This window comes from Sminthopsis crassicaudata, chromosome 2 (genome assembly GCF_048593235.1).
Source record: "Sminthopsis crassicaudata isolate SCR6 chromosome 2, ASM4859323v1, whole genome shotgun sequence".
Classification (NCBI taxonomy): Eukaryota; Metazoa; Chordata; class Mammalia; order Dasyuromorphia; family Dasyuridae; genus Sminthopsis; species Sminthopsis crassicaudata.
Window position 1 is genome coordinate 566,786,100 of NC_133618.1, and position 26,258 is coordinate 566,812,357.

The 26,258-nt window shown below is 36.1% G+C and overlaps 1 protein-coding gene across 1 annotated transcript in view; it reads right to left on the minus strand.

Annotated features, from left to right (window-relative positions):
- Positions 1-22,359: 22,359 nt before the first annotated feature.
- AP3S2 (adaptor related protein complex 3 subunit sigma 2) overlaps positions 22,360-26,258 on the minus strand; it is a 46,170-nt gene continuing 42,271 nt past the window's right edge. Inside the window, exon 6 of the mRNA XM_074295156.1 lies at positions 22,360-23,917. Within this exon, the coding sequence (XP_074151257.1) occupies positions 23,789-23,917 (129 nt within the window). The 3' untranslated portion in view covers positions 22,360-23,788. The remainder of the gene's footprint in view (positions 23,918-26,258) is intronic.

Genomic DNA, 26,258 nt, shown 5'->3' on the forward strand with positions numbered 1-26,258 from the left:
GAGCAGTAATTGCTTTGTCATCTCATGAGTGTCCTCATTAATCCCCTTAGTTTTTGGAACTCAGCCAGCTCACACAGATTGCCTCTTTTCTAAAACCTATATAGCAGCTTAGATATGTCTTGGAGTTAGCATGAACCACTAAATGATCTTAATATCTTATTTTGTTAGTACCCTTACTATTTACTAAGATTTTCTTTTCCACAGGAAATCTAAACTGGACTCTACTTTGTCCTGATGCTGTGATAATCAAACTGAAATGCATTTTATCAAAGGCAAGAAAGGCAGTAAAGAAAGGCAAGGGTTTACTTATGTATGAGAGTGTAACCTTAATGTAAAGAACACTTTTTTTTAAAAGTCTAAATCTTTTATTATTATTATTATTATTATAGCTTTTTATTTACAAGCTATGTGCATGGGTAATTTTTCAGCATTAACAACTGCAAAACCTTTTGTTACAATTTTTCCCCTCCCTCCCTCCACCCCCTCCCCCAGATAGCAGGTAGACCAATAAATGTTAAATATGTTAAAGTATGTTAAAGTATCTGTTAAATACAATATATGTATACATGTGCATACAGTTAAATTGCTGCACAAAAAGAATCGGACTTTGAAATAGTCTACAATTAACCTGTGAGGGAAATCAAGAACACAGGCAGACAAAAATAGAGGGATTGGGAATACTCATCTCCCAGAGTTCTTTCCCTGGGTGTAGCTAGTTCAGTTCATTATTGCTCTATTGGAACTGATCTGGTTCAGCTAATTGTTGAAGAGGGCCATGTCCATCAGAATTGATCATCATATAATATTGTTGTTGAAATATATAATGATCTCCTGGTCCTGCTCATTTCATTCATCAGTTTGTTGAGGGATTTCCAGGCTTTATGATGTGTGAGACAAGGGGCGGGTGAAGTAAAAGAATTTACTCAATTAAAAGTAAAAATAAAAGTTTATTTTAAATCATCAAGAGATCTCGAGTGGACCAGAACTCTCGGATGGAATTAGAGTTCTGTCTGTTCTGCCCATTCTGCCCACCCTCCTATAGTCAGAGTACATAGTTATATAATTTGAGACAATACAGAGGTTTTGGATTTGAATAGACTTCAGCAAGGCTATAGAAAGTTTGATTAGTGATAGTTCAAATTATATAGAGCTTAAGTGGTGGTACTTAACATTAATTCAGTTCTATTGAGAGTTAAGTAGGGGTACTTAGCTTTAGTTCAGCTCTATAGAAAACTTGGGTAGTGTCAGCTGAACTCTATGGAAAGGTAAATTAGTGGTACTTAACAGAGGTGTGATCAGGCTGACTTCTGGGTCAGGATAACATTGAAAGTTTCCCTAGTCTAGTTTTTGTGAGTCTCTTCAGGACTTTCTGAAATCATCCTGCTGGTCGTTTCTTACAATAATATTCCATAACATTCATATATCATAATTTATTTAGCTATTCTCCACGATGGGCATCCATGCAGTTTCCAGTTTCTGGCCACTACAAAAAGGGCTGCCACAAACATTTTGGCACATACAGGTCCCTTTCTCCTCAGTATTTCTTTGAGATATATATCTCAGAGTTGTTTTAATTTACATTTCTCTGATCAATAGTAATTTGGAACACTCATTTGAGAGGAAAGTTTCGATTTCATCATCCGAGAATTGTCTGTTCATATCCTTTGACCATTTATCAATTGGAGAATGGTTTGATTTCTTATAAATTAGAGACAATTCTCGCTATATTTTGGAAATGAGGCCTTTATCAGAACCTTTGACCGTAAAAATGTTTTCCCAATTTATTACTTCCCTCATGTGAAGAAATATATATAAATGAAAGTCTTCAATATATGGAGCCTGATTCCCCATTTGTAAACATACAGTACATAATCTTACTTTTTTTTAACATCATTAGTTTCTGAGAAGAATGAAAACAAAACTAAGTCCCTTGAGTGAGAAAGTATTTGTAAAAGAGAACTGGCCAGTACCCCATTACACAACTGGATCACATTACATTGGTCAGTCCCACAATATTCATTAATCCCAAAGTTGAATGTAAATCTCTGAAGTGAGAACTGCTCTGTGATACTATAGGTCTATGATCTGTAGCAAATGCTTTAATGATTGGATGAAGAATGAAGCATTCAATCAATTATAAAACAATAGCATTTCAAAGTAAGAAAGGGCTTCAAAGACCATCAAATTCAATCTGAATTTGACCAAGATTTTCCTCTATAATTTGCCAAACAAACACTGCAACAAATGTAGTAAATTCAAAACGGTTGAGGATTGGGATTAAAACAAACCAAAAAAAAAAAAAAAAATTGAATTTAGTCATTAGAAAATCATTGGTACTATAAAATGTTTTGTATAAATAGAATGTAAAGATAAAAGCTAGAGTGCAAGGAAATATGGAGAGAGTGAGTGTAACCAAAAAAATGCAGGCCTTGCACAATTTGGGACTAAAAGCTTGGGGATTTTGTAACTTTCATATAACAATCAATAACCCTTCTTGCTAACATAAATTCAAAGCAAAATTTGCCTAAAATTGGAAAGGTTCTTAAATACCATTAGTTTATAACCACTTTCATTTTACAGATAAGGAAATTGGTCAAGGAGAACAAATGTTCTCCTGACTATAATTCAACAATTTTTTCCATTTGTAACAAACTTCCTTTATAACTTAGCTCTCTATTTTAGCAAGAATCATCCAACCTTTTAATTTCTGAATGAATGTGAGAAGTAAAATAATATTGGAAATATGAAGTTCTCTCTGGTACTAACTAGATAATAAATTCTACTTGACTGAGAACACTGTCTTCAAAATTCAAACCAATAACAAAAAAAGACCAATAAAAGATGTTAAAACTTCAACTCCATAGTACAAACAGTTGAAATTCAGGAAATTCTATTTCACAAAGAAATCAAGGAAAATGTAGCACTAATTCAAAGTCTACCAAAATTATACCAAATCTCAAAATTGCAAGGTACATCAAAGATCATTTCAACCACTAGTTTTGTTTTTTTTTCAGTCTGTGGGCTATTAGCTTTCTGAGGACCAGAGTCATTACAAAAGTCCTGAAAATTCTTAATCCAACAAGCATTTTATTTTGTAGACTGAATGAATGTCTTTTGTATGTATTTGCTGTTTTTTCTTCTCCAGAAATACACAGATGTTACTGGGATGAACAAAGGACTCTATTCCAAAGCATTTTTTAATTCATAGTTGTTTTTGTCATTATGTATTTAATGAATCACACATATAAATATTATAGCTAGTACGTGGGGGTCTAGAAAATGTTTATATTTTTAAAAAGGAGTTCTTTAAAAAAAAAAAAAAGTTCATTCCTTTTCTGGTTCTGCTTCTTACTCTCTGGACTTTGCCATTCTCAGCTGTTTATTCAACCTGGAAGTTCTCTCTGGTCCTACAGCCTTCTTATTCTGGAACATCCCTTCAGCTTTGTGGTCCCTGTCTCCCACTGATGAATTCCATCCAGAAGGTCCTGGAAGGCACACGCCAGCCATCCTTTATTTCTTTCCTAGTTCTTCTTGTGACTCTCTGGACTTCATCATCATGCCTTAGTAGACACCTTTACCTTCCATTTTCTTATATGTTGTCTTCCCCTGTTAGAATATAAACTCTTTGAGGTCAGGGACTGTTTTGTTTTGCTTGTATTTTTATATTCTGAGCACTTAGAACAATGCTTGGCATCTAATAAAGTGATTAATAAATGTTGTTGACGACTTCAAAAGGCTGCCTAAATAGTAATCTCCCCTAAAACACAGTCCTACTAAGGGATCATATAATCCTTATTTGAAAGTCTGTACTGAAGCAAACTGAGGCAGCTTTCCACTTCTGAACCATTCTAATCAGGAGAGATTGACTCCCAACCAGGAGTCAGCTCTAGTTCAGGTTTTAGTTCTCAGTGTTTTGCCAAAAAAAAGAACATTTCTTTCCCGTGAAATCCACACATGCTGCCCAGGATTCCTGGAATTTCAATTAAGGACTCCAGATAATCCAGCAGAATGGTTCCAACCCTATAGCTCATCAAAACAGCTGTCAGACTGGAGCTAAGGAAAGGATACTTTGTTCTTAAATTAAAATGTCAGATAATCCAAATTTGACTCATGCATACTCATTTCTCTTCCCCACAATTCCCTTAAGACTCCTGTGTTTTTGTCCTTCACAAAGCATAGACTTCTATAAAGAATGGGGCTTTAGCCTAGTTTTCCCTCTGGTTTCTGAGTCCAACCCAAGCTGTGTAGTTTGTAGCCCAGGATGTCTTCCTTTTGTTAAAACGTGAGATGGAGTAGTAGAGTCTGATTTGGAGTCCTGAGAAGCTTGGGTTTGGGTTCTGGCTGTGCTACATTTAAAGGTTGTGTGACCATGAGAAAGGCATAGGATCGGAGATTTAGAGTTTTTTTTCAGAGTTCAGTCTAAGAAAGACAAAACACTCAGACTGTACCCATGGATGTACTCCTTCTAAGTAGGCAGACATGTATACATGGGAACACAATTAGAACTGAGCTAAGGGCTAATTGTACACTATTTCAAAGTCTGATTCTTTTTGTACAGCAAAACAACTGTTTGGACATGTATACATGTATTGTATTTAATTTATACTTTAACATATTTAACATGTATTGGTCAACCTGCCATCTGGGGAGGGGAAGGAGGGGAAAAATTAGAACAAAAGGTTTGGCAATTGTCAATGTTGTAAAATTATCCATGCAAATATCTGGGAAATAAAAACTATTAAAATTAAAAAAAAAAAAAAAAAGAACTGAGCTAAGGGAGGGCATAGGCAGCATGAGTTATATCACAGGGGCTGAAGGTATTATTGTATATAGTGGTCTTATCCAGTCATCCCCAGGTTGTTTTTCAAAACAGGGAATTGATATGAATCCATCTGAGTTGGTTATCTGACATAACAGGGGAATTTCTGGGTTCAGCAAGACAATAATACCCCAGGAAACTTCTAATGTACAAATACTGCAAGAAATTTCAGTTATCTCCAGTTAAGGAATCCTGACGTTTATCTCTTGATTGGTTGTGTTTGATTCCCAGGTCAGTCTGATCTCTTCTGAATAGTAGGGGAGCTGGAGAAAATCAAGGTGATTAGTAAAGTCATTAACCATTTATGAGCATATATGAATATCCTTTCCTTAGAAAGAATGGATGCTGAGAGAGGGCAAACAACTCTCCCAGGATTACACATGTGTGGTTCAGAAATTAGGGAGGGGTCACCATTTAATAAAAAAGCCTGAGAGATCTCTAGAAGTAAAGCAAAGTTTATTATACAGTCTCCCGAAAAGGGCATTCCACCTGTCCAGCAGGCTATTGAAGGGAGGAAGCACCTTCTGGGTCAGGGTTAACACTTTTAATAACTAACACAAACACCCCCTCCCACCACTGACCATCATCCTCATTGGCTGAGGGTCTCACATTCTAAACATGGGAACTACCCAAGAAATTGAACTTGACCAATAAGTACATAGTTGCCCATATTTTATTGAAATAGGAAAAAAATGATGTCATGGGAGGATAACAGAAAGTGGGTTTAGGTATGCCCTTGACTCAATCTTCAAAGTCCTTCAGGCCTACTCAAATTCTGAAGTAGATGAAGCCTTACTCGATTTTTACAACTGTCTTGAAAAACCCCACCTCATCTCATTCACACAGTAAGTAAGTGAATAAAGAAGTTTTTAAAATTAAATTCATTTTTGGTTTTTGGCCTGTGTTTTCTTTTGCAACATGGCTGATAAAAGGAAATGGGGCAGATATGTTACCAAATATAGAATGTGGCATCTAAGTCAGGAAGACTCATCTTCTTGACTTTTAAGCAGGCCTCAAACACTAGCAGCATGATCTCAGACAAGTCATTTAGCCCTGTTTACCTCTGTTCCTCATGTGTCACATGAGCTGGAGGAGGAAATGACAAACTACACCAGTATCTTTGCCAAGAAAACTCCAAATGGGGTCACAAAGAGTTGGACGTGATTGAAATGAATGAACAGCAAAATAGGGATTGTGTTTTGCATGACTTCATGTGTATAATCTAAATCAAATTGATTACCTTCTTCATTTAAAGAAGGGAGAAAGAAGGGAGAAAGGAAGGAGAAGATTTGGAGCTCAAAATTTTTAAAACTGAATGCTAAAATTTTTACATGTAATTAAAAATATCTAATTAAATAAATTAAATTAAATTAGTTCCAATCAGTGAAAATCTATTTTCTCTTCTTACTTAGCCACTTCTCCTATTGAAAAAGAAAGAAATGCAAAATCTTTGTAACAAATAACACATAATCAAACAAACAAATAAGAAATCTTATATTGGTCATGTCCAAAAATATATATATATATCTCAATCTGTCCAAGCCCATCACTTCTTTCAGGTTAGTAGCATGTTTTATTTGAATAGGGGTGTTCCTTACTTTAAATCCAACATTTTCTCCACTGTATTTCCCAATTCACCTAATATCTCTGAGCTTCACTTTATATAGCAAGATGGATAGATTTGAAAGATTCAGAAGCCCTCAGTTTGAATCACTTACTAATTAGACAGTTCAACCCTCTGAGTTTCAGTTTCTTCATCTGTAAAAATGAGAATAATAATAATTAATAATAATAATTAACACCTACCATACAGGGTATTGCTAAATCTCAAATGAGTTATAGTATACAGAGAGCTTTGCAAACCTTAAACTACATGTCAGCTATTATTATTATTACTCATTTGTATTATCATTACTTATTTATAATTTAAATAAGTTTTTATTTATATTAATATTTATATGTATATATTTGTATTAATATTTATTTATAAGATAAGGTTAATGAGGCTTTGTTTCCCTCATTGAGTTGTTGGGAGATTTGAAAGAGGCTTCATTAGAGACTTCACATATTATATAAATGCAAGATATCATTAATGCTGCCATCATTCTTCTATCTATATCCATACCCCAGCCTGGAAGAGAATAAGAAGGAGGGGTTTTTCCCTGATCTCCATTCTCATGTATCCAAATGACTATTGGACATCTTAAATAAGATATCTTATATATAAACAACAAGTATTTTTAAAATAACACATGTGCCAGACACTGTTCTAGTTATCAAAGTACAAAGACAAAACTTAAACTTCTTCATAAGCATGAGGAACCTGTGTTAGGGATACCAATTAAAAAGATGCTGCAAAAATCTAGTCAAGAATGATGAGAAAATGAACTATGGCGGCAGTTGTGTAAGTTGGAAGAAAAGGTCAGATATGAGAGATGTTGTGATAGAAATATAAGATCTGACAAATGATTGGATATATGAGGCAAGAGGGCAGAGTCCAAAATAGTACCCAGATTATGAATTTGAGACACTAGATTGATTGTGCCTTAGACAGAAGAAAGCAGGTTATAGGAAGAGAGATAATTTTGGACACGTTGTATCTCCAGGACCTCTAGTTTAAAATCTTCAATAAGTATTAATAATGTGAGACTAACGCTCAGAGAGAACAGCCTAGATATATAGATCTGGGAGACATCTTTATAATAATAATAATAGTTAAAGACTATCAAGTGAGTTTATTTAGAGGAAGAAGAGAAGGGGGTCCAAGAGTACTCTCAGGTAGGAGGCTTAAGGTGGATGCTTCGTCAGTAATGAGAGCAAAAAAGGGAGCAGTCATATACATAGGAAGTCAACAATGAGAAAGGAGTGTTGAAAAAATCCAGAGATGAAAAAAGGGATGCCCAACATGTAGCAGAAAGGTGAGAAGGATTGAGACTAAGGAAAGATACAAGAGGTCATGAGGATCTAAACCACTGTAACCTATATATAAATAGAAAAGTACAAGAAAGAGAGATGCAATAGAAGTAAAAAAAAACAAAAATTGTCAATTAATTAGATGCATGAGATGTGGGAAAAGTTAAGGTGAAATTAAGAACCTGGGTGACTGGAAGGATGATGCTCTAAGTGCAAAAATAAGAAAGTGAAGAATAGGAGTGAGTTTTGGGAAAAGAGAATTTTTCTGTATTGCATGTGTTGAATTTGAGATGCCTCTAGGAAAGGTAGTACAAAATGTCCATTAGGCAATTGATGATGTGGACTAGATATCAGGAGAAAAACTAGGGAGATAAATACCCACACACATACACACACACTTTTAAAATTGATATCTTTTGTTTCTTTACATTACCAAAATTATTCCCATTCTCTCTCTCTCTTCCTCCCAAAAAGCCATTCCACAAAACAAATAATATTGAATAGATCTATAGATAGATAAATCTATTTGCATAGAAATGATAATTAAACCACTAGAAATATTGAAGTCAACAGAAGGGGTATTGGATGGAGGTTTGGTTTCTACAGAATTAAGAAAATGTAATTGGAGAGGTGCAGAGAAATGAAACTTAAATTAGAAAAACGAGGTTAAAGCCTAGGAAATGGAGTCTGGGAGCTAGAACAAGGAAACAAAACTAATAAAAGGAAAATGTAATCAAAGTTAGGGGATTCCAGACTTGAAAATGGAGGGAGAATGTACTCAGGGGTAGGGATTTAAAATAAGAAAACATACTGAAACACATTGTAGGGACTTAGAATAAGAGATACAGTGTAATATATAATTAGAGATGAGGATATGGATGGAGAGATATGGTCAGAGGGGACAAACTCAAGTCAGGGAATTAAACTTGATAGGCCATAACCTTTGTAGTACTCAGCCAGTGGGGAATCAGGGGAAGGACTGAACTTCATCCAAATAAGATGAATGCCAAGGAAAGGTATAATGATGTGATCAGGGGTGGAAATTCACACTTATGTAGGGGGATAAAAACCTTTCAGTCTTTATTTAGTCAACAATTATTTGAAGGACTTGATTTTCGGGTCCCTCAAATTAAATAAAACATTAAAAAAAATACAAAACAAAACATATCTATTGATCCTGAATGTTCCTATTCTATAGAATATCCATATCTGCAATTGTATAATTAAAGACTTTTAACTTCATTCCAGTTCAATGAAATTATTTCTCACAACCAAATAAGAAGTTGTAAGTGGAGAAATAGGTCTGAAGTTCTTTCTCTCCTATCTTCACCTTTGAAAATATCAGACTTACTTCAACTAGTTCAGGTTCTTTCTTCTGCATGAAGCCTTTCTTGATCTCCTCCTCTCAGGTGCTAGAACCACCTGACTTCTGCTCCCTTTTTAAATGAAATTTCTTCCCATCTACTATGTATCTATTTTGCATTTACTTGTACCTAGACAGGCTATTTCTCCAAAATAATATAAATTCCTTGAGGGGGAAGGACTGTTTCAGTCTTCATGTTGATTGACTGGATGGTTGTTAGGTATAGAAAGGAGTTCTTGAACACTGTCTGAGATCATCTAGTCAGATTTCCTCATTTTGCAGGTGAAGAAACAGAGACCCAGAGAGGTAAAGTGATTTGTTTAATGTCACAGACATTAAACAAGAAATGGAGAGAACTTCCCAATTGCCAAATTCAGTAACTTTTTCTCAATCCTTATTCTCCTTAATTTATTTGTAGCTTTGTTTTGCTTAGGGCCATAACTGATAATTATGTCACCTTGTTTAAGTGGTGGAAAGTTGTTCTCAATAGATTCAGTTGGGGATGCCATTGGGGTGAAATAGAACTGTAAACATTGGTCTTGGATTAGATCAAAACCACTTGTATCTAGAGGAAAGCCCAGTATTGAAACTTCTATCATTTATTTCCAAGTCCTGGGTCTATTCCATTATACCATGATGTACCTCTGTGGCAATTTACCCATGATTGATTTCTGGAATTAACTTAATCTTATTTAACCTTACCACAATATTATTTTATTTGGAAGCATTTATTTTTAAGTGGAATAACCATAGTTTCTTCTCCATAATAATTTCTGACATTTAAATAGTACCTGAAAGCTTGTAAAACACCTTATAAAAGTCTTATTTAAGTCTCATAATAACTCTATGAAGTAGGTACCATAGGTATTATTATCCCCATTTTATAAATAAAAAACTGAGAATTTAAATTGTAATGGAAATTTTAAAAAATTTTCTTTTATTGTTTTTGTACAAATAAAACCAATGCATACAAGATTAGAAGGGAAGCAGTAAAGTGGGAAAATTTTTTTACATGCAAGGGTTCTGATAAAGGCCTCATTTCTAAAATATATGGAGCATTGACTCAAATTTATAAGAAAATAACTCATTCTCTGATTGATAAATGGTCAAAGTATATGATCAGATAATTTTCAAATGAAGAAATTAAAACCATTTCTACTCATGAAAAAAAGCTTTAAATCACTATTGATTAGAGAAATGCAAATTAGGATAACTCTTAGATATCACTATACACTTCTCAGATTGGCTGACAAGAAAAGATAATGATGAATTTCGGAGAGATGTGGGAAAACTAAACTGGGACACTAATATATTTTTGTGAACTGATCTAACCATTCTGGAGAGTAATATGGAATTGTATCCAAAGGGCTATCGAACAGTACATACCCTTTGATCCAGCAGTGTCTCTAATGGGCCTGTATCCCAAAGAGATCATAAAAAAAGGAAAAAGACCCACATGTGTAAAAATGTTTGAGGCAGTCCTTTTTGTACTAGCAAGAAACTGGAAACTGAGTGGATGCCCACCCGTTGGAGAATGGCTGAATAAGTTATGGGATATGAATGTTATGGAATATTATTGTTCTCTAAAAAACGATCAGCAGGATAATTTCAGAGAAGCCTAGAGAAACTTACATGAACTGATACTAAGTGAAGTGAATAGAACTAAGAGAACATTATACACAGCAACAACAATATTATATAATGATCAATTTTGATGGATGGGCCTCTTTTTAATGATGAAGTGATTCAAGTTAGTTCCAATGGTCTTGTATTGGAGAGAGCCATCTGCACCCAGAGACAGGACTGTGGGAAACTGAATGAGGATCACACAACATAGTATTTTCACTTTTTTTGTTGTTTGCTTACATTTTGTTTTCTTTCTCAATTTTTCCCTTTTTGATTTTTTTTGTGCAGTATGATAATTGTAAAAATATGTGGAGAAGAATTACACATGTTTAACAAATATTGGATCACTTGTTGTCTAGCAGAGGGAGTGCAGGGAAGGGAAGGAGGAAAAAAAATTGGAACACAAGGTTTTGCAAAGATGAATGTTGAAAATGTTGAAAACTATCTATGCATATGTTTTGAAAATAAAAAGCTTTATATAAAAAATAAATTTCTTTTATTAATTTTTATTATTTGGGGCTCAAGGTCATTCCTCCAACACCTTTTGGTTAACTGAAAGTCTGTCTTCTGGTAACAACCTGTCCGGACCAAAACCTGTCCCAAGAAAATTTACTTAAGATCTTGAACATTCTTTAGATAAGATGCTAGAGGAAGAATTTCAAATGTTCCTAACTATTTGGAGACATGTAAATATCTTCTCCCTCAAGCAGCTTATTTGTGAATCCTCTAAATGTAGTTTAATCTGTCACCAGATTTTGTTTCCTTATTGCCTTTTTAAGGTAATTTTGTTTACATATGAGATTATGGCTCTACTTACTTTGTTCAGTTTTTATAACATTTAAGAAAGCAAGGAATTATAAATCTATATTTGCTTTAATTTTTATGGGCTAAGAGTATAATCTAAATGCACACTATTATAAAAAAATTATTTCTGTTACTCTGACATAATTGTCTATTAAGAGGCTTTGTTAGAATTCTAATGATTGTTCAAATTTACTGTTTTCTCTGAGACTTGAACCTATGCTTAAGCATAACAAAACCTAGATTTTCACCTCTATGATTTCTGTGTTGTGGTAAGTATATTTCAATAACAGTTGTCTACCCCATGAATTCAGAGAGGAGATATTTCTTTCATAAACTATGGTCTTTCTGATCCTCAGTCTAGCATATCATCATGAGGCATGATGAGGTCTTCACTATTAAATGTAGCTAATAGAGGAATTGATTTCTGGGGCAAGAAAGCAAAAGGTCCTGGTAGAGATCAGTTTAGTTCCATGGTCCCACCCTCTGGAGGGGTGATCCAGTATGAAATCTAAGTTATGTCTTGGATTTAACTCTTGAGACCCACTCTCTGTACCGGTCTCCAGCAGTCTCACCTTGCCATGCCCTGTCAGAAATTCCCTGAAGTTAAATTTTCCCTGTAAAATATACTTATGGGCTATCCCATAACTGCTGCCTTCCTTTGGGTCAGTCCACCATGGCATTCTGCCCCCCTTTACCCCCTCCTCGCTGCCATGTGGTATCGCCCCTAATGTCACGCTGCTTTCCAATCCCATTTCTCCTTACAGCTAACTAACTCTTTTAGGGTGCTGGGTCCCTTTTAGGATTTAGCCTGACAGTTAAGGGCATCCCCAGCCTCATGGGGTGCTCCCTTTCTACTGGGTAATTGTGATTTCCACTGAGGAACTTGTCTTTCACATGCTTTCCCATTTTATTTCGTATTTACCACTTCTGGTAACTACTCTATATCTTCATTTTGTCTGCAACCTCTTCCCTAACTACCTTTTTCCAAAGAGAATGGCCATTGTGAATTCTTCACATGACCAAACCCCAGCTTTTGGTGCCTTGCCATCATCTGGTGACAAACCCCACATCATCGATTACATCACTGCACACTGTCTCATATCTAATTTTAGAGAACTATTGGGGAACCTCATGCCAACCCTCCTTTTCTTCATGGCTTCTGGCCTCCACTTCCTTCCAAACAGCAAAAACAATAGTCTCCCACTTTATACAATCCCAACTTTTGGGTAAGAGGGGGTATGCAGTGGGGCCTGCTGTACTGCTAAACTAGCGATGCCTGGTGTAGTAGCATTGCCCCCAATCTTTTCCTATAGTTTTTAACCCAGTTTCCTTCAAACTGTGATTCCTGAAAGAAAACAAAATCTCTTTTAAGAATCAAAGATATCTTCTCTCAATCCCAAGGGCCCAAATTAGTAATTTTGCATAGGTCACATAATACTAACATCTAATCTAGCCCAAATAGGAATTATTCAGAAAGTTCTGATAAGCAAAATACCACAGATAGTTCACAGTTTTAATTATACTAATAAGAGGCAGCTAGGTAGCACAGCAGTGGGTAGAGCGCCAGCCTTGAATTCAGGAGGACCTGAGTTCAAATCTGGTCTCAGCTGCTCAAGACCTCCTAGCTGTGTGACCCCTGGCAAGTCACTTAACCCCAACCTCAGGTGAAAAAAAAATTATACTAATTTAGAGGTTTTGCAATTCCCTAAGACTAAAGCCATTTAATATTAATTTTAACTGTTTTCTTGTCCAGTTAGTATGCATCCCTTTCATTTTGTCTGGCAGCTCAAGAATGTGGTCACCAAATCATTTGCCCCAGGTCTCTTGAGATAGCAGAGGCAATAGAGTTTAATATATATATATATATATATATATATACAAAATTCAAAAAACTCAAGTGTTTACCCAGCCGAGTGCCTCAGAGCAAAGGCGGTGACTCTGGGTTCCTGCATTGAGATAACCTTCCACCTCTGGAATTTGGTTCTGCCTCCAAGATCCCCAGCCAACTATTAAGATTTAAGCAGCCCTAAACATAAGGCTTTTAGCCTCTGCAAGTCTCCTTAAGTCCCTCTCAACACTCTGGTACTGAAGAACTAAAATAATAAAATAAACAAAATAATCTTGAGAAAAGGGACAAAAGGGAAAGCAGAAAAAAAAATTAATATTTAATAATAAATAAAATAAAACTCATAAAAGCTCCTTTAGTCTCAGGTTCCTATGGTCAAGAAATGCTGCAAAGTAGTCGCTAAAGTGACCCTCTAAAGATGTGTTTCTTCCTTGAAATTATTGCTTCAATTTGTTCAGTACATTCCCATAGTTTCACAGAGTCCTTAGTGCTCCTAGAGGGTAGGGAAGGAAATAGTGTCAGAACTAGGAATTCAGCCCAAGGGAAAAACTTCTTTCCTTAATGGTAGACCTGATGCCTTTTGCCTTTCACCTTCTTTCATATAGAACCTTTCATTAAGGACTGCTAATTTTACTTCAAAATGTTTCTCTTATCTACCCCTTCTTTTTATTGCCACCACACCAACTTAGACTCTCTGCCTTAGTGGAAATAAAAGAACTCTGAACTTGGAACCAGAAGATTTGGATCCTGGATGGAATCTTATCATTCCCATTCAACCAAAATTATTCTTTATAAGGATGATAATGGGCTCTTTATTTTGAAACTTTATTTTTACTCACATTGGATTTTGCTAAATTCAGTGGCCTTTTCTCAGTTCTCACCCTTTCTGACCTTTTTGTAGCTATGTGGAGCATGGATTAGAGAGGAGAGACATGCCGTAGAGAAATCAGTTTGTAAACTATTGAAATAATCCAGGCAGGGGCAAGTAGATGGTGCAGCCTTGGAATCAGAAGGACCCATGTTCAAATCTAACCTCAGACTTCATATTTACTTAAACTTAATATTTACTAGCTAGGCAAGTCACTTAACCCCAATTGCCTTGCCAAAAAAAAACCCCAAACAAAACAAATAGTCCAGGTAAGGAATGATGAGGGCCTAAACAAAGGTGGCTTTGATAAAAGTAAAGAGAAGGGGATAGATAAGGGAATGTTGAGGACACAGAATCAAAAGATGGGGCAACTGAATGGTAATAGGTGTGTATTATGTGTGTGTATAACAGTAAAGAGTTAAGTCTGACTCACAAGCTGCCAACTGGGATGCCCTCAGTGTTATCTTTCTCCACTGGGTAAACATGATTATTGCCTTCTCTCAATCTGATTTACATTATCATTATTTGCATCCCTTAAAAGACTTCAAATTCCTCAACCCAAAGTCCTGTCTTGTTTATCTAGTATATCTTTCATTATACTGGGTACTTTGTCTTATATGCAATAGAAACTGAATAAATATTTATTGACTTGAATGGAATTGACTTAAACAAAGCACACTGAATTGGAGTCCTCCATCGCAGGGAAATAAATGACCAAAGAGGGCCATTGTTTGTGCTAGATGTTAGCAGACCTGGGTCTTGCTTTTCTAATTCTCTTTTGCAACTATTCTAGAAGAAATTCATATTATAAGAAGTAGAGTTCATCAGGCATTTGCTGAGTGTCTACTACAGACTCAGCACTATCCTAAGACCTTAGAACAACAATGATAAGAAATTTCAGTCCTTCAGAGATATGTGATCTTGCCTGTTCAGGAAATTCCTACATTGACTCTTTCTTGACTTTATCTCAAGAAGTGTTAACTTAGTGAAGAGATTTTTCCAAATTTAGTAGGCTAGGTCTCAGATAATGGACAAGCCAGTCCTATGATCCATCCATCAAATGACTCAAGTATTTCCAGCTTAATAGGTAGGACGTGACAGATTTTGTTGATATAACCCTGAAGAATTTAGGTTCCCCTCCACAGCATCAGAACAGGACTTTTGTGAAGAATGTTGTTATTGTAAAAATAGCAGTTATGGTCATTATTGTTCCTCTAGAAATATCTATAAGTGTCTCATCATGGCATGGAGGTGGTCTTGGCTTGTCAAAGTCTTTATTAGTGGAACATTAGCTAAGATCAGAGATGCACATTTTCAAGAGGCTGACCACCAGCCCACCATAGTGATGCTAGCTGGGTAGCTAGGGGGGGCATTAGCAGAAAAAACTTGAATTATTATATACAATCTGGAAGCCTAGCTACTCCCTGAGGCAAGCAGGAATGAGCACTGATAGGATTATAAATGGACCTTTTGATTTTCATTAGGCTTTTAAGTAAATGAACTTTACTACAGTTCTATCTCAGGTAAAGGTACCTGGTAGAATTCTTATTCAAATACCTTCAATTAACAAAACCATCCTAACCCCACAGTTACTGTATCCATTTAGAAAGCCAAGATATGATGATGTCAAATCCCCAAGGTTATATTTACTCTATAAAAGATCTGCTCATCATACCCTTTGATCCAGCATTGCTGCTATTGGGCTTATGTCCCAAAGAAATACTAAAGAGTGGAAAGGGACCCGTATGTGCCAAAATGTTTGTGGCAGCTCTTTTCGTCATGGCTAGAAACTGGAAGATGACTGGATGTCCATCAATTGGAGAATGGTTGGGTAAATTGTGGTATATGAATGTTATGGAATATTATTGCTCTGTAAAAAATGACCAGCAGGACGAATACAGAGAGGCTTGGAGAGACTTACATCAACTGAGGCTGAGTGAAATGAGCAGAACCAGAAGATCACTGTACACTTCAATGTTGTATGAGGATGTATTCTGATGGAAGTGGAAATCTTCAACATAAAGAAGATCCAACTCACTTCCAGTTGATCAATGATGGACAGAAACAACTACACCCAGAGAAGGAACACTGGGAAGTGAATGTAAATTGTTAGCACTACTGTCTATCTACCCAGGTTACTTATACCTTCGGAATCTAATACTTAACATGCAACAAGAAAATTGGATTTACACACATGTATTGTACTTAGGTTATATTGTAACAAACACATGTAATATGTATGGAATTGCCTGTCATCTAGGGGAGGGAGTAGAGGGACGGAGGGGATAATTTGGAAAAATGATTACAAGGGATAATGTTATAAAAAAAAATTGCTCATGCATATATAATATATATATGTCAAAACATTTTATAATAAAGTGACTTTGTTTTCAATTAAAAAAAATCTGCTCATATTGTAGATCCCCATTTTAGAATTAGTTTACCAGTCAATGGTACAATCCTCCCCTCCCCCACACACACACTGCCTCCTTTCTGAGGTTAAAGTGATTCCTTAAGGATTTAGACTGCTTCTAGCAGCATAAAAAAAAAAAAAAAAAAAAAAAAAAAATTTGCCCCTTATTTTGGAGGATGCCTAAACCTAAATTCTTTTGAGACAACTTATAATAACACTGGTCTGTAACCCCAATATACTTTTGGGTAACAGCCTGTGTACCACATCATCTCTGGCCAAACCCCATCATTTTGGTGACATGGTATGGGAAAGAGTCCAATTGTACCCAGTAACTTCAACAACAGTGTTTCACAAAGACAATCTCTAAAGGACTGAAAATTTATATAATCTGCTTAAAGGGAGGATCCTTTGAAGTATTATAATACTCTACAAGCAATGATTCCTACCCTCAGAAAGTTTAATTGAATGTCTAGTTGAAGAAACAAGGCATAGTTATTAGAAATAAAAATGTGCCAGTCACTCAGCCAGTCTGTTGGAGATACAAGGACAAAAACATAACAGTCCTGCCTCAAACAATTTTCATTTATTCTGGGGAGAAATATGTATACAGATAAGTACAAAAAAATTTGAATAGGTAGAGTATCATATATAAAAACAGGTAGACCATTAAATAAACAGAAAAAAAAAAATTGAGCATGGGGAGAGAGTGGGGAAAGATCTCTCTTAGAACGTGATAACAGTTGTCTGGAAGAAAGGGTTTAAAGACAGAGCACATGTAAAGGTGCCAAAAGTAAAAAAGGAAGCAAAGTAGGAAAGTTAAGGCAAAGTGAGTTGCTAGCAATAAATACTACAGAAGTTGGGTGAAGAAATCATATGCCTTGTTGAAAACTCCACAGAGAAGAGGATTTGCGTTTTGGATTTGGAAAAATGAAAAAGGCATTTTACGTTTTGAAGAAGCACAATCACTGGAATGTTCAATGAGAACTTCACCCTATTCTGAGGTGAGTTATGAGAGATTAAATAGGTTGGAGCAGATTGTAGTAGTACTTGAAAGGTAGTCTCCAATCCAAACTTTATTTTGAAGGCAATGAGAAAGCACTACAAATTTCCAGGCTAAAGAGTGAATATGAAATTTCTCTTATGTGTAGGGTGGGATGTTAGGGAATGGGGTCTCATAGGATGTTAGGGAATGGTTAGTCTCATAGAAGAATGCAAAATGGACTGGGAGTGAGATAAACTAAGACACATAAAAGCTAGTTAGGAAACTATTACAAGTTTCCTCAGTCCCCTGTGGCTTTCTTTCATTAATGAGTTTCTCCCAGAACCTCTATTTTGGAGAATGAGAGCCAAACTTCATTCCTTTCCTAACTTTGATTTTGACTCTCAAGACTTTACCACCATGACCCCATATTCCCTACAATTTCCTTATATATTGTCTTTCCTAACTAGAATGTAAGCTCCTTGAGGGAAGGAACTATATTTCTTTCTTTCTTTTTTTTTTTTTTTTTTTTTTTTTTTTTGCTTATATTTGTATTCCCATAACTCAGCATATATGTGCTTAATAAATGCTGGTTGACCATAATACAGGTGTGAGGTAATGAGATTCTCTCTCTACAAGGTTAATGGGCAGTGGGAATGGAAAGAGATGAAAAAACATTTCTAAATAGAAACAAAATACTTGATATGGGGGGGATAATAGAAAGGTATCAAAAAAGTCTTTGTTCACTCACTTTCATCTCTTGAACATGTAATCCTATTTCGAGTTTTTCTTGGCAAAGATACTATAGTAATTTCCCTTTTCTTCCTCTAGCTAATTTTACAGATAAAGAAACAGAGGTAGAGAGTCTAAAGCCAGATTTGAACTCACACAAATGACTGAGTCTGCCTTCAGGCTCAGCACTCTACCTAGATGGCTTATTAATGTTTTTAGAATTTTTATCATCTGTTGTAAGTATACAAAAGCACCTTGAAAGTAGTTCATTGCAATCTGGTTTCAGTTAAATATTATCATTTCACTAGTAATCATGACTCTGACAGAAGCTTTTCACCTGAGGTTTAAGCTTATTTAATGCAAGAGTTTACTGGGAATTAAGAAACACTTGGGGGGAAGGACAAAGAGGGCAGAAGAGAAAGAATCTATAACTTTTGGAATGGGATCAGAGGCTGGAAAATATTTATTCTGATGTCCCAATTTAATATCAGATGTCCCAATAAAGAAGCTGGGTAGAAATCTTCAATTTTATTGTTCTGGTTAAAAAGAAACAAAAAATACTACCAACAAAAACCAAGCAGCAATCTCATATACCAAGCAGCTCATTATTTCATCTGAATAATATATTCATCTATTACTATTATAAAATGTGTTAAATATATAGTGCAGGGGAATTCAGGAAGACCCAAATTCAAATCTGGTCTCAAACACTTCCTAGTTATCTGACCTTGGAGAAGTCAATTAACTTCCATTTGCCTCAGTTTCCTTTGCTAAATGGGAAGAGTAATAGCATCTACTTCCCAGAATTGTTGTGAAGATCAAGTGAAGTAATTTTTAAAGCACTTACCACAGTTCCTGGCATCTAATAGTGCCAAATAAATGTTAGCTATTATTAGCTTCTTTCTCTATTAAAACAAGTTTTTATATTTGTGGAAATCATTTTTCACTACCAAAAATTACATTTGTTTAACTCTTCTATAATAAAGGTACTGATTTCCTGTTGAAGTTGGTTCATGACAAATCCCTCTTTAAAGTCAACAAGTAGCCAGGAAGTATAATTGTTTTCTTTTCCTGATGTGGTTTTTCCATTAAGATTCTTAATGAAAGTGTTTTTCATGTCATGAGGTGAATACCTAGTTTTTCCAGAAAGTTCAATTGTAAATCTAAAAAAACAGATATTGAGAAATATGTTATATCATCTAACTTGATAGGCTTTGGAAAGATCTTTGATACTTTTCCAGTAATTGTTAGGTTATGACTTATAAAACTTTTGGTCACTTAAAAAAGCCCACAAATTTCATGCAGCTTCTTTAACTTCATACAACTCTTCTTCAAAATGTTCATCTTTCATCATCTGCCTTAAGGATTCACTTCTCTTTGACTTTAGCATGATTCTTGGAAATTCTTTGTTCAGGTAAATAAAACCTTTATTATTTTGATCCATCACTTTGACAAAAATTTATTAAATTCAATGGTAGTTAAGAAAGCCTTTCTTTTTTGCCTTAAATTTGTTTATTATGAGAACAAGAGATTAGAAAGAGGGAAGGAGGGAGAAAAAGAGAAGAGGGTGGGGTAAGAGAGAGGGAAGGGAGAGAAAGAGAGAGGGAGGGAGAAAAAGAGACGCAGAGAGAGGGAAGAGAGAGAGAGAAAGAGAGAGAGAGAGAGAGAGAGAGAGGCAGGCAAAAGGGGGCAAGAGAAAGAGAGGCAGGGGGAAAGAGAAAAAGAGGGGGTAAAGAAAGGGAGGGAGGGAAGAGAATTTGAACTAGGAGTCCATCAATTTTTTCTCTGGAGGTGGGCAGCCTGTTTTATGAGTCCTCTGGAATTGTGGCTAATTAATGTGTTAGAGTTGTTTGTTTTTACAATATTGTAATTGTATACATTGTTTTCCTGGTTTCACTGTACTTCGCATTAGTTCATACAAGTCTTCCTGGGTTTTTCTGAAACCAATCCTTTTAAGCATTTCTTATAGCACAATAATATTCCATCTCCTTCATATGGCATAACTTGTGATACTACTTCCCATTTGATGGGCACCAAATGTTTTCAATTCTCTATCATCTTCATTCCAAATTCCTAGTGGTTTTGATACAAGTTTTCACTATGTAAAACACATATAAGTGACAACAGGTTGGGATATTGTATAGTACAGTATGACATAAGAGGAAATCCCTGATGTATGTTAAGCAAAAACAGCATCAATTCAATGTTCTTTTTGTTATCTCCAAAGTCATGACTTTGGACAGAAAAGTCATGACTAAATCTTTGTCTACTACAGTAGAATGAATCAGAACAAGTGAAGATTCAAAGAATAATAGTCATCTCCAAGGTGCAAAGCTCCTACATTCCAGCCTTCACCTCCAACCTGGCAATCAAGCTCCCACTCTAAGACTGTGTACTTTTCATTGGTGAGATTCAAATTATCTTGCTCAGACCCAGACCCAATATGTCACATCCTGGACATCTACATGCCATGCTATTTTGTATCTATATCCCTTTTCTAACTAACTCCAAATCTCAAAATAAATCAAAACAACATTACTATTCCTAGAAAGAACATATCAATAAATTCCCTATGATTCTATTTGACTTCTCTGTATAAAACACTCCCCTAATTTGAGCTGTTTTTCAATGTTAAAATGTAAGCTGGTTTGCTTGCTTGTACTCATATTCCCAATGTTTAGTGCAAAGTCTAGCACATAGTAAATGCTTCTTTCTTCTTCCTTTCATTCATTTATTCTCAAGCCTTACATAACATGTAAAAAATAGTTCATATTCTTAACTCCTGAAATAAATTTTAATGTCTGTGACTTTTAAAAGGTAACTGCACATAGTTAACTAAAAATCACTTAAATAGATGCCATGCTTTTGTGAAATACTAAGAAATTAAGTGATAACATTTACAAAGTACAAAACCTTGATTAAAAAGAATTAGAGATGTTTATCAAATGATACTCAGCATACAATTGAGAAAAGTTAGTTGAGTCACTGAGTTTTATGTAACCATTGAGATTCATTGCATGACTGAACATATATGAATTATGTCCCTGTCATGAATGTAGCACATAAACTAAGACTTCACATGGCTTGGAAAAACAAGCCAACTACTGAACTCAACTATCCTCACCCACTTCTCCACTTCTCCATCCCTGCCCTCAACTATTAACCTATTATTACAACCTAATAATCTCTATCAAAATTCACATCCCTCAATGTTTCTGCTTAAATTTTTAAAATCCATGATTCACCAAGAAATTTCCCTGACATAATATATGTCCAAAAGAGTTACTTGCCTTTATCTCCAGCAGATTTGCTACACTGTAAGAGATGAGTGATATTGATGTCTGCAGTAGAAAGAGCTCTGACTTTCCAGTCTAAATCAAAAGAACTGAGTTCAATGAAACCCTACCTCTAACAACACTACCTGTATATTCTTGAGACCCTCAGTTTCCTCAGTGAAATTGAATCAGATGACATCTAAAGAGCTTTTCAGTCCTAATTCTATATGTTAACAGCACCCAACAATGCAAATATCTGTTAACTTCAATTTGTCCTTTGAGGAAGACTAAGGTTATTTCAGGGATAACCTGCTATATAGAAGCCTAAGTTGTTTTGAGGTCTGAAGTTAAGGTTTGCTCCTGGAGGCATAAGGCATAGACAGTAGGGATGGAAGGAAGCCCACATTTTTTTATACACAGGCAATGTGTGGATCTATTACACATAATATCTACTTATTACGAGGGAGTTTTGTGGAGGGCTTAGGGAAAGTCAATGCAAAATGACAGAGATTTTCTTTCAAAGAAAAATGTGTTAGGGTGAAAAGACCAAGTATGAGTTGCATAATTCAAATATGGGAAAAAATATTCTTCAATCATGGTTCTATGATTCAAGTAAATTTACCTTCCCAGGAAGCTTAAGAATCAAAATGATAGCTCAGTTCCCCACACCCTCCCCTGGAGGAGAAGAGAACAGCATGCAAAATTTTATACAAAACGGAAGTTCCTCTTAAGATTTATTACAAGATGAAAGGAAGTGTTTGACAACACAGTTAAGATAGTATGCTGTTAAAATAACTAGGTTACAGCCTCTGAGCAGGTCCATTGAAAAGGCAATTGGGAGGGATAGGAATTTGAATTTGGACATTACTATGAACAGTTTAACTGTAAATTTATTACAAAAAAAGAGATATACTAGTTATGAAGGAGTATTTATTACCAGAAAGGAAAGGGACACACCCTGTCCTGAAGCTCAGGAAGGGCCTCTTTAAACTCATTAATAGATTATCCTCAACTTAGGATTCAGCTGACACTGACACTCTTCACCACAGTCCTTGAACAACTCCACTCCTCACTCTGATCCCTGCCACAAACACATAGCTCCTTTACTTCTACCTGATCCCTGATTCTTTTATATGGAAGTACAATGGTTTTTATGATATAGAAGAGGTAGAAGCAACATTCAGTCCTGAATTCCCAAATGAAGGTTAACCAAGGGAAGACTTCACAAAAGACCACAAGAGAACTATAAACCAAAATAATCCAAATTATCATTTCACATTAACTGCTATAAAAATAAGGCTCCCAACTCCCAAAGTACTCCTTTTAGCTAAGACCATTCCAAAGGCAGGAACTTGTTAAATTTGTCATCTGTTGAGAAGTTAGGTGGTTATAAATCCATTGTCAATCCATGGACAAGCCGTGAACAATGGATAAGCTGCTGTCATGTTTCTGACCATATACTTTTCATAAAACACTAAAAACAGATCTTGGATTCTTGCCAGATAAGAAGATATTTTCTTGGAAGGAAAATGTTATTTACTATAAAAAGATATAGCTAGACAGAAGAATATTGGCTATACCTTAATCCAGCCAGCAGGTGATTCAGAAATCTATGAAACTATAAAAATTAGTTCCCCCACCCCTACCATTTCCTGATAGACTTCAGAGGAAAGCCAGCTTTCCTGAATCTGAATCTAAAGAGCCAATCCTTGGCACCTAGCAGAAAGGTATAATAACCACAAGAATATTGGGCACTGAGAATAATGAGCTTTAGACATTTGCCCCACCAGAATCTGAGGGGACTAACTCAAACTACCACCACCCTTAAGGAGATTCAGCATGCAAAAGAAAATAGGGCAGGAGATTTGAGAATGCTAGCTGACTTAGGAAGGATATGCATCCCTTATATGAATGTTGTACTTAATAGGCAATGAAGAACTTCATGTTGGATACATGCACAGAGATTGTGATATAATGACACTGACTTTTCCCTAATCCCTCACCCATAAGTCTGACCAAACAAAAAGAGACCACGTAGTAGGTCTTAATACTCCTAAAAGCTCAAATTTTGCTCAGATCCATGATCAGTCTGGCCTTGGGCTTTTAAAGAGATTCAGTTCTGCTTGATCCATCTAATGCTCCTTCAGTCCTCAGACAAACTGTGAGAGGTTGGGAACTTTGATGTTGATATCCCCAATATTGATGTTCCGAGGAATCTCAGGGAGATTAATATTCTTCACTGCAGACACAGCTCGAGCAGGGGCTGCTGAAAGGCCACCCTAGTAGGAGAGAAGAGATACAAACATGAGACAAATGGATTATATCATCATAGGTTCTTGAGTGCTTGTTTAATGCCAAGACAAATAAATGTTGTTGGTCAATGCTAAACAAATGGTAGAGCTAAGGATTGATGATGAAACTGAAGCCCAAAGAGTCTAACTGAAGTGACTGAAATCACAGAAGTATTAAGTGGTAGGGTCAGAATTCAAACCCCAATTTTTGATTTCAAATCCAAAACTCTTCCCATAGCACCATCATACCTCCCATTTATGATTTTCTCTATCTCATCCTTCAAGTATAACAAGCAATTCTTCATTTAATAGTCTCAAAGATCAGTTTAGGACACTAAATTTTGCATTTTATTTGATTTAGTTTCTCCATGCTTTAAGGCCAAGACAGATGTGTTATTATATTAGGAGAAAGATTACATACTTTCTTCTAGGCCAGATATCTTAGCAACTAGACTTTCACAGAAAACTAAGTCACAGAAAAACCTTTTTTGGAAGGAAAATGAAACTATTGCTTTATTTTCAGTCATTTGCCAACAGGATTGCAAGAAACAGGAAAGCGTTGGCTTTTGGAAACTTCACGTGGTTATAATGTGGGAACCAATGACACGCATGTGAAGTTGGAGAGCCCCAAAGTACAATATAACTGGCAGGACTTGTAATGAAAAGCAGATGAAGGCAGCTGGTAGCCAAAAATTCCCCATCATCTACAATAGACGTGGGAGAGGAGGAAAGAGGAGATCAAGAGGACAAGGAAAGAAGCTGTCAAAGATGTTTCTCAAGATCTTCTTTTTCTAACTATCCTGTATATGAACATAGAGTCTACCCTCACCTAGCAAGTCTGATTTCCATCAGCTAGAAAACCCCTTGATCCTGATTCATTTGGTATTTCTAGCAGCACGCTAACTAATACTCCTAAAGAAGCCACTGCCACTATGACAGTAATCTAGAAAGACTTCCACATCATAAAACTTCCAGGCCTTGTGGAAAAGGGAATTTCTTGTAGCTCAGCCAAAATAGAGTAATTTAATTGCTTCAGGATAATAGGAAAAGTTGAAAGGAAATTTATTATTTTAGTTTCAAACATTAACATTAACCCAGGGGCAGCTAGATGCTATAGTGGATGGAGCAACAGCCCTGAAGTCAGGAGGACCTGTGTTCAAATCCATCTCAGACACTTAACATTTTTTAGTTATATGACCCTGGGCAGGGCACTTAACTAATCCCAATTGCCTCAGGGATAGAGGGGGAAAAATCCATTAACCCAAATCTAGTTTCTTACAAGAAATTTTCTGTTTCAGAAAAAGAAGCAATTCTGATTTCTCAATGCCATTTAGCAAAGCAGCAGAAGTAGCCAACTAACTACCCAGGCAGGAGACAGTATGTACCAGACAGGTCAAACCACTGCCCTAATCCTGACCACCTTTTCCTTTTGTCCCCAGTGGAAGCAATCCAAGACACTGCTCAAGAGTTCCAGAAATAAAAAAAAACAGGTCCCTTCAAACCCCAGTCCTGCTTCCAGTCTAATCCACAACCACTCAGGGGTGCAACCCCAGTGGAAAAAATCCAACTATTCTAAAAGAAGCAATGCCAGCTATCACTGAAGGTCAGATAAGCCCAAGTGTTTTCCAGACAATGTCTTGCTCCCAGTCCCTACTATGGAGATGTCAATGGTCTTCTGCCCTTTAGGAGCTCTAGCTACTAATGACCCAGAAAAATTCTCCCCATCCAACTCCTGAGCACTTTTAAATACCTCAACAGCAGAAAGAATTATGGTTTTACCACTGAACATGGCTCAAAAACTAAAAAGAGGCACTACCATCTGCCTTGTCACTCTACCCAAAGGGGCACTGAACCTTTCACTGGACCTCTAGCTGAAGCCCACTATGTATGCTGGGGTTTCTGGAGACCAGGAATTCCATTTCTTTTCCATTTGTATCCTCAGCACTTAGGACAACAATTGTACAGTTAACAATGAATAAATACTTGTCCATTCATCAGTGGAACTGTTTTAACTCTAAGTGTATGCTCCGTTAGAGACAGAAGATATGCAAACCAGAAAATTTGGCCAGCATCTGAGAAGCTGATAGAGGACTCCTTCAGATACCCTGTGGCTTGGAACAATGACACAAGGAACCAAAGCATGGATAAAACACCAATAGTTGGGGCTGGCACTTTCCTTGACATTGGCTTTCCCACCCATACTACAAGTATGCAAAGCCTGCCATTTCCAGTTTCACTCCTATCTTTTTAGTGTGTAGGTTTGGCCACTGGTATAAGTAGTTTAGGAAGCAGCTAGATGACTCAATGGGCCTGGAGCCAGGAAGACCTG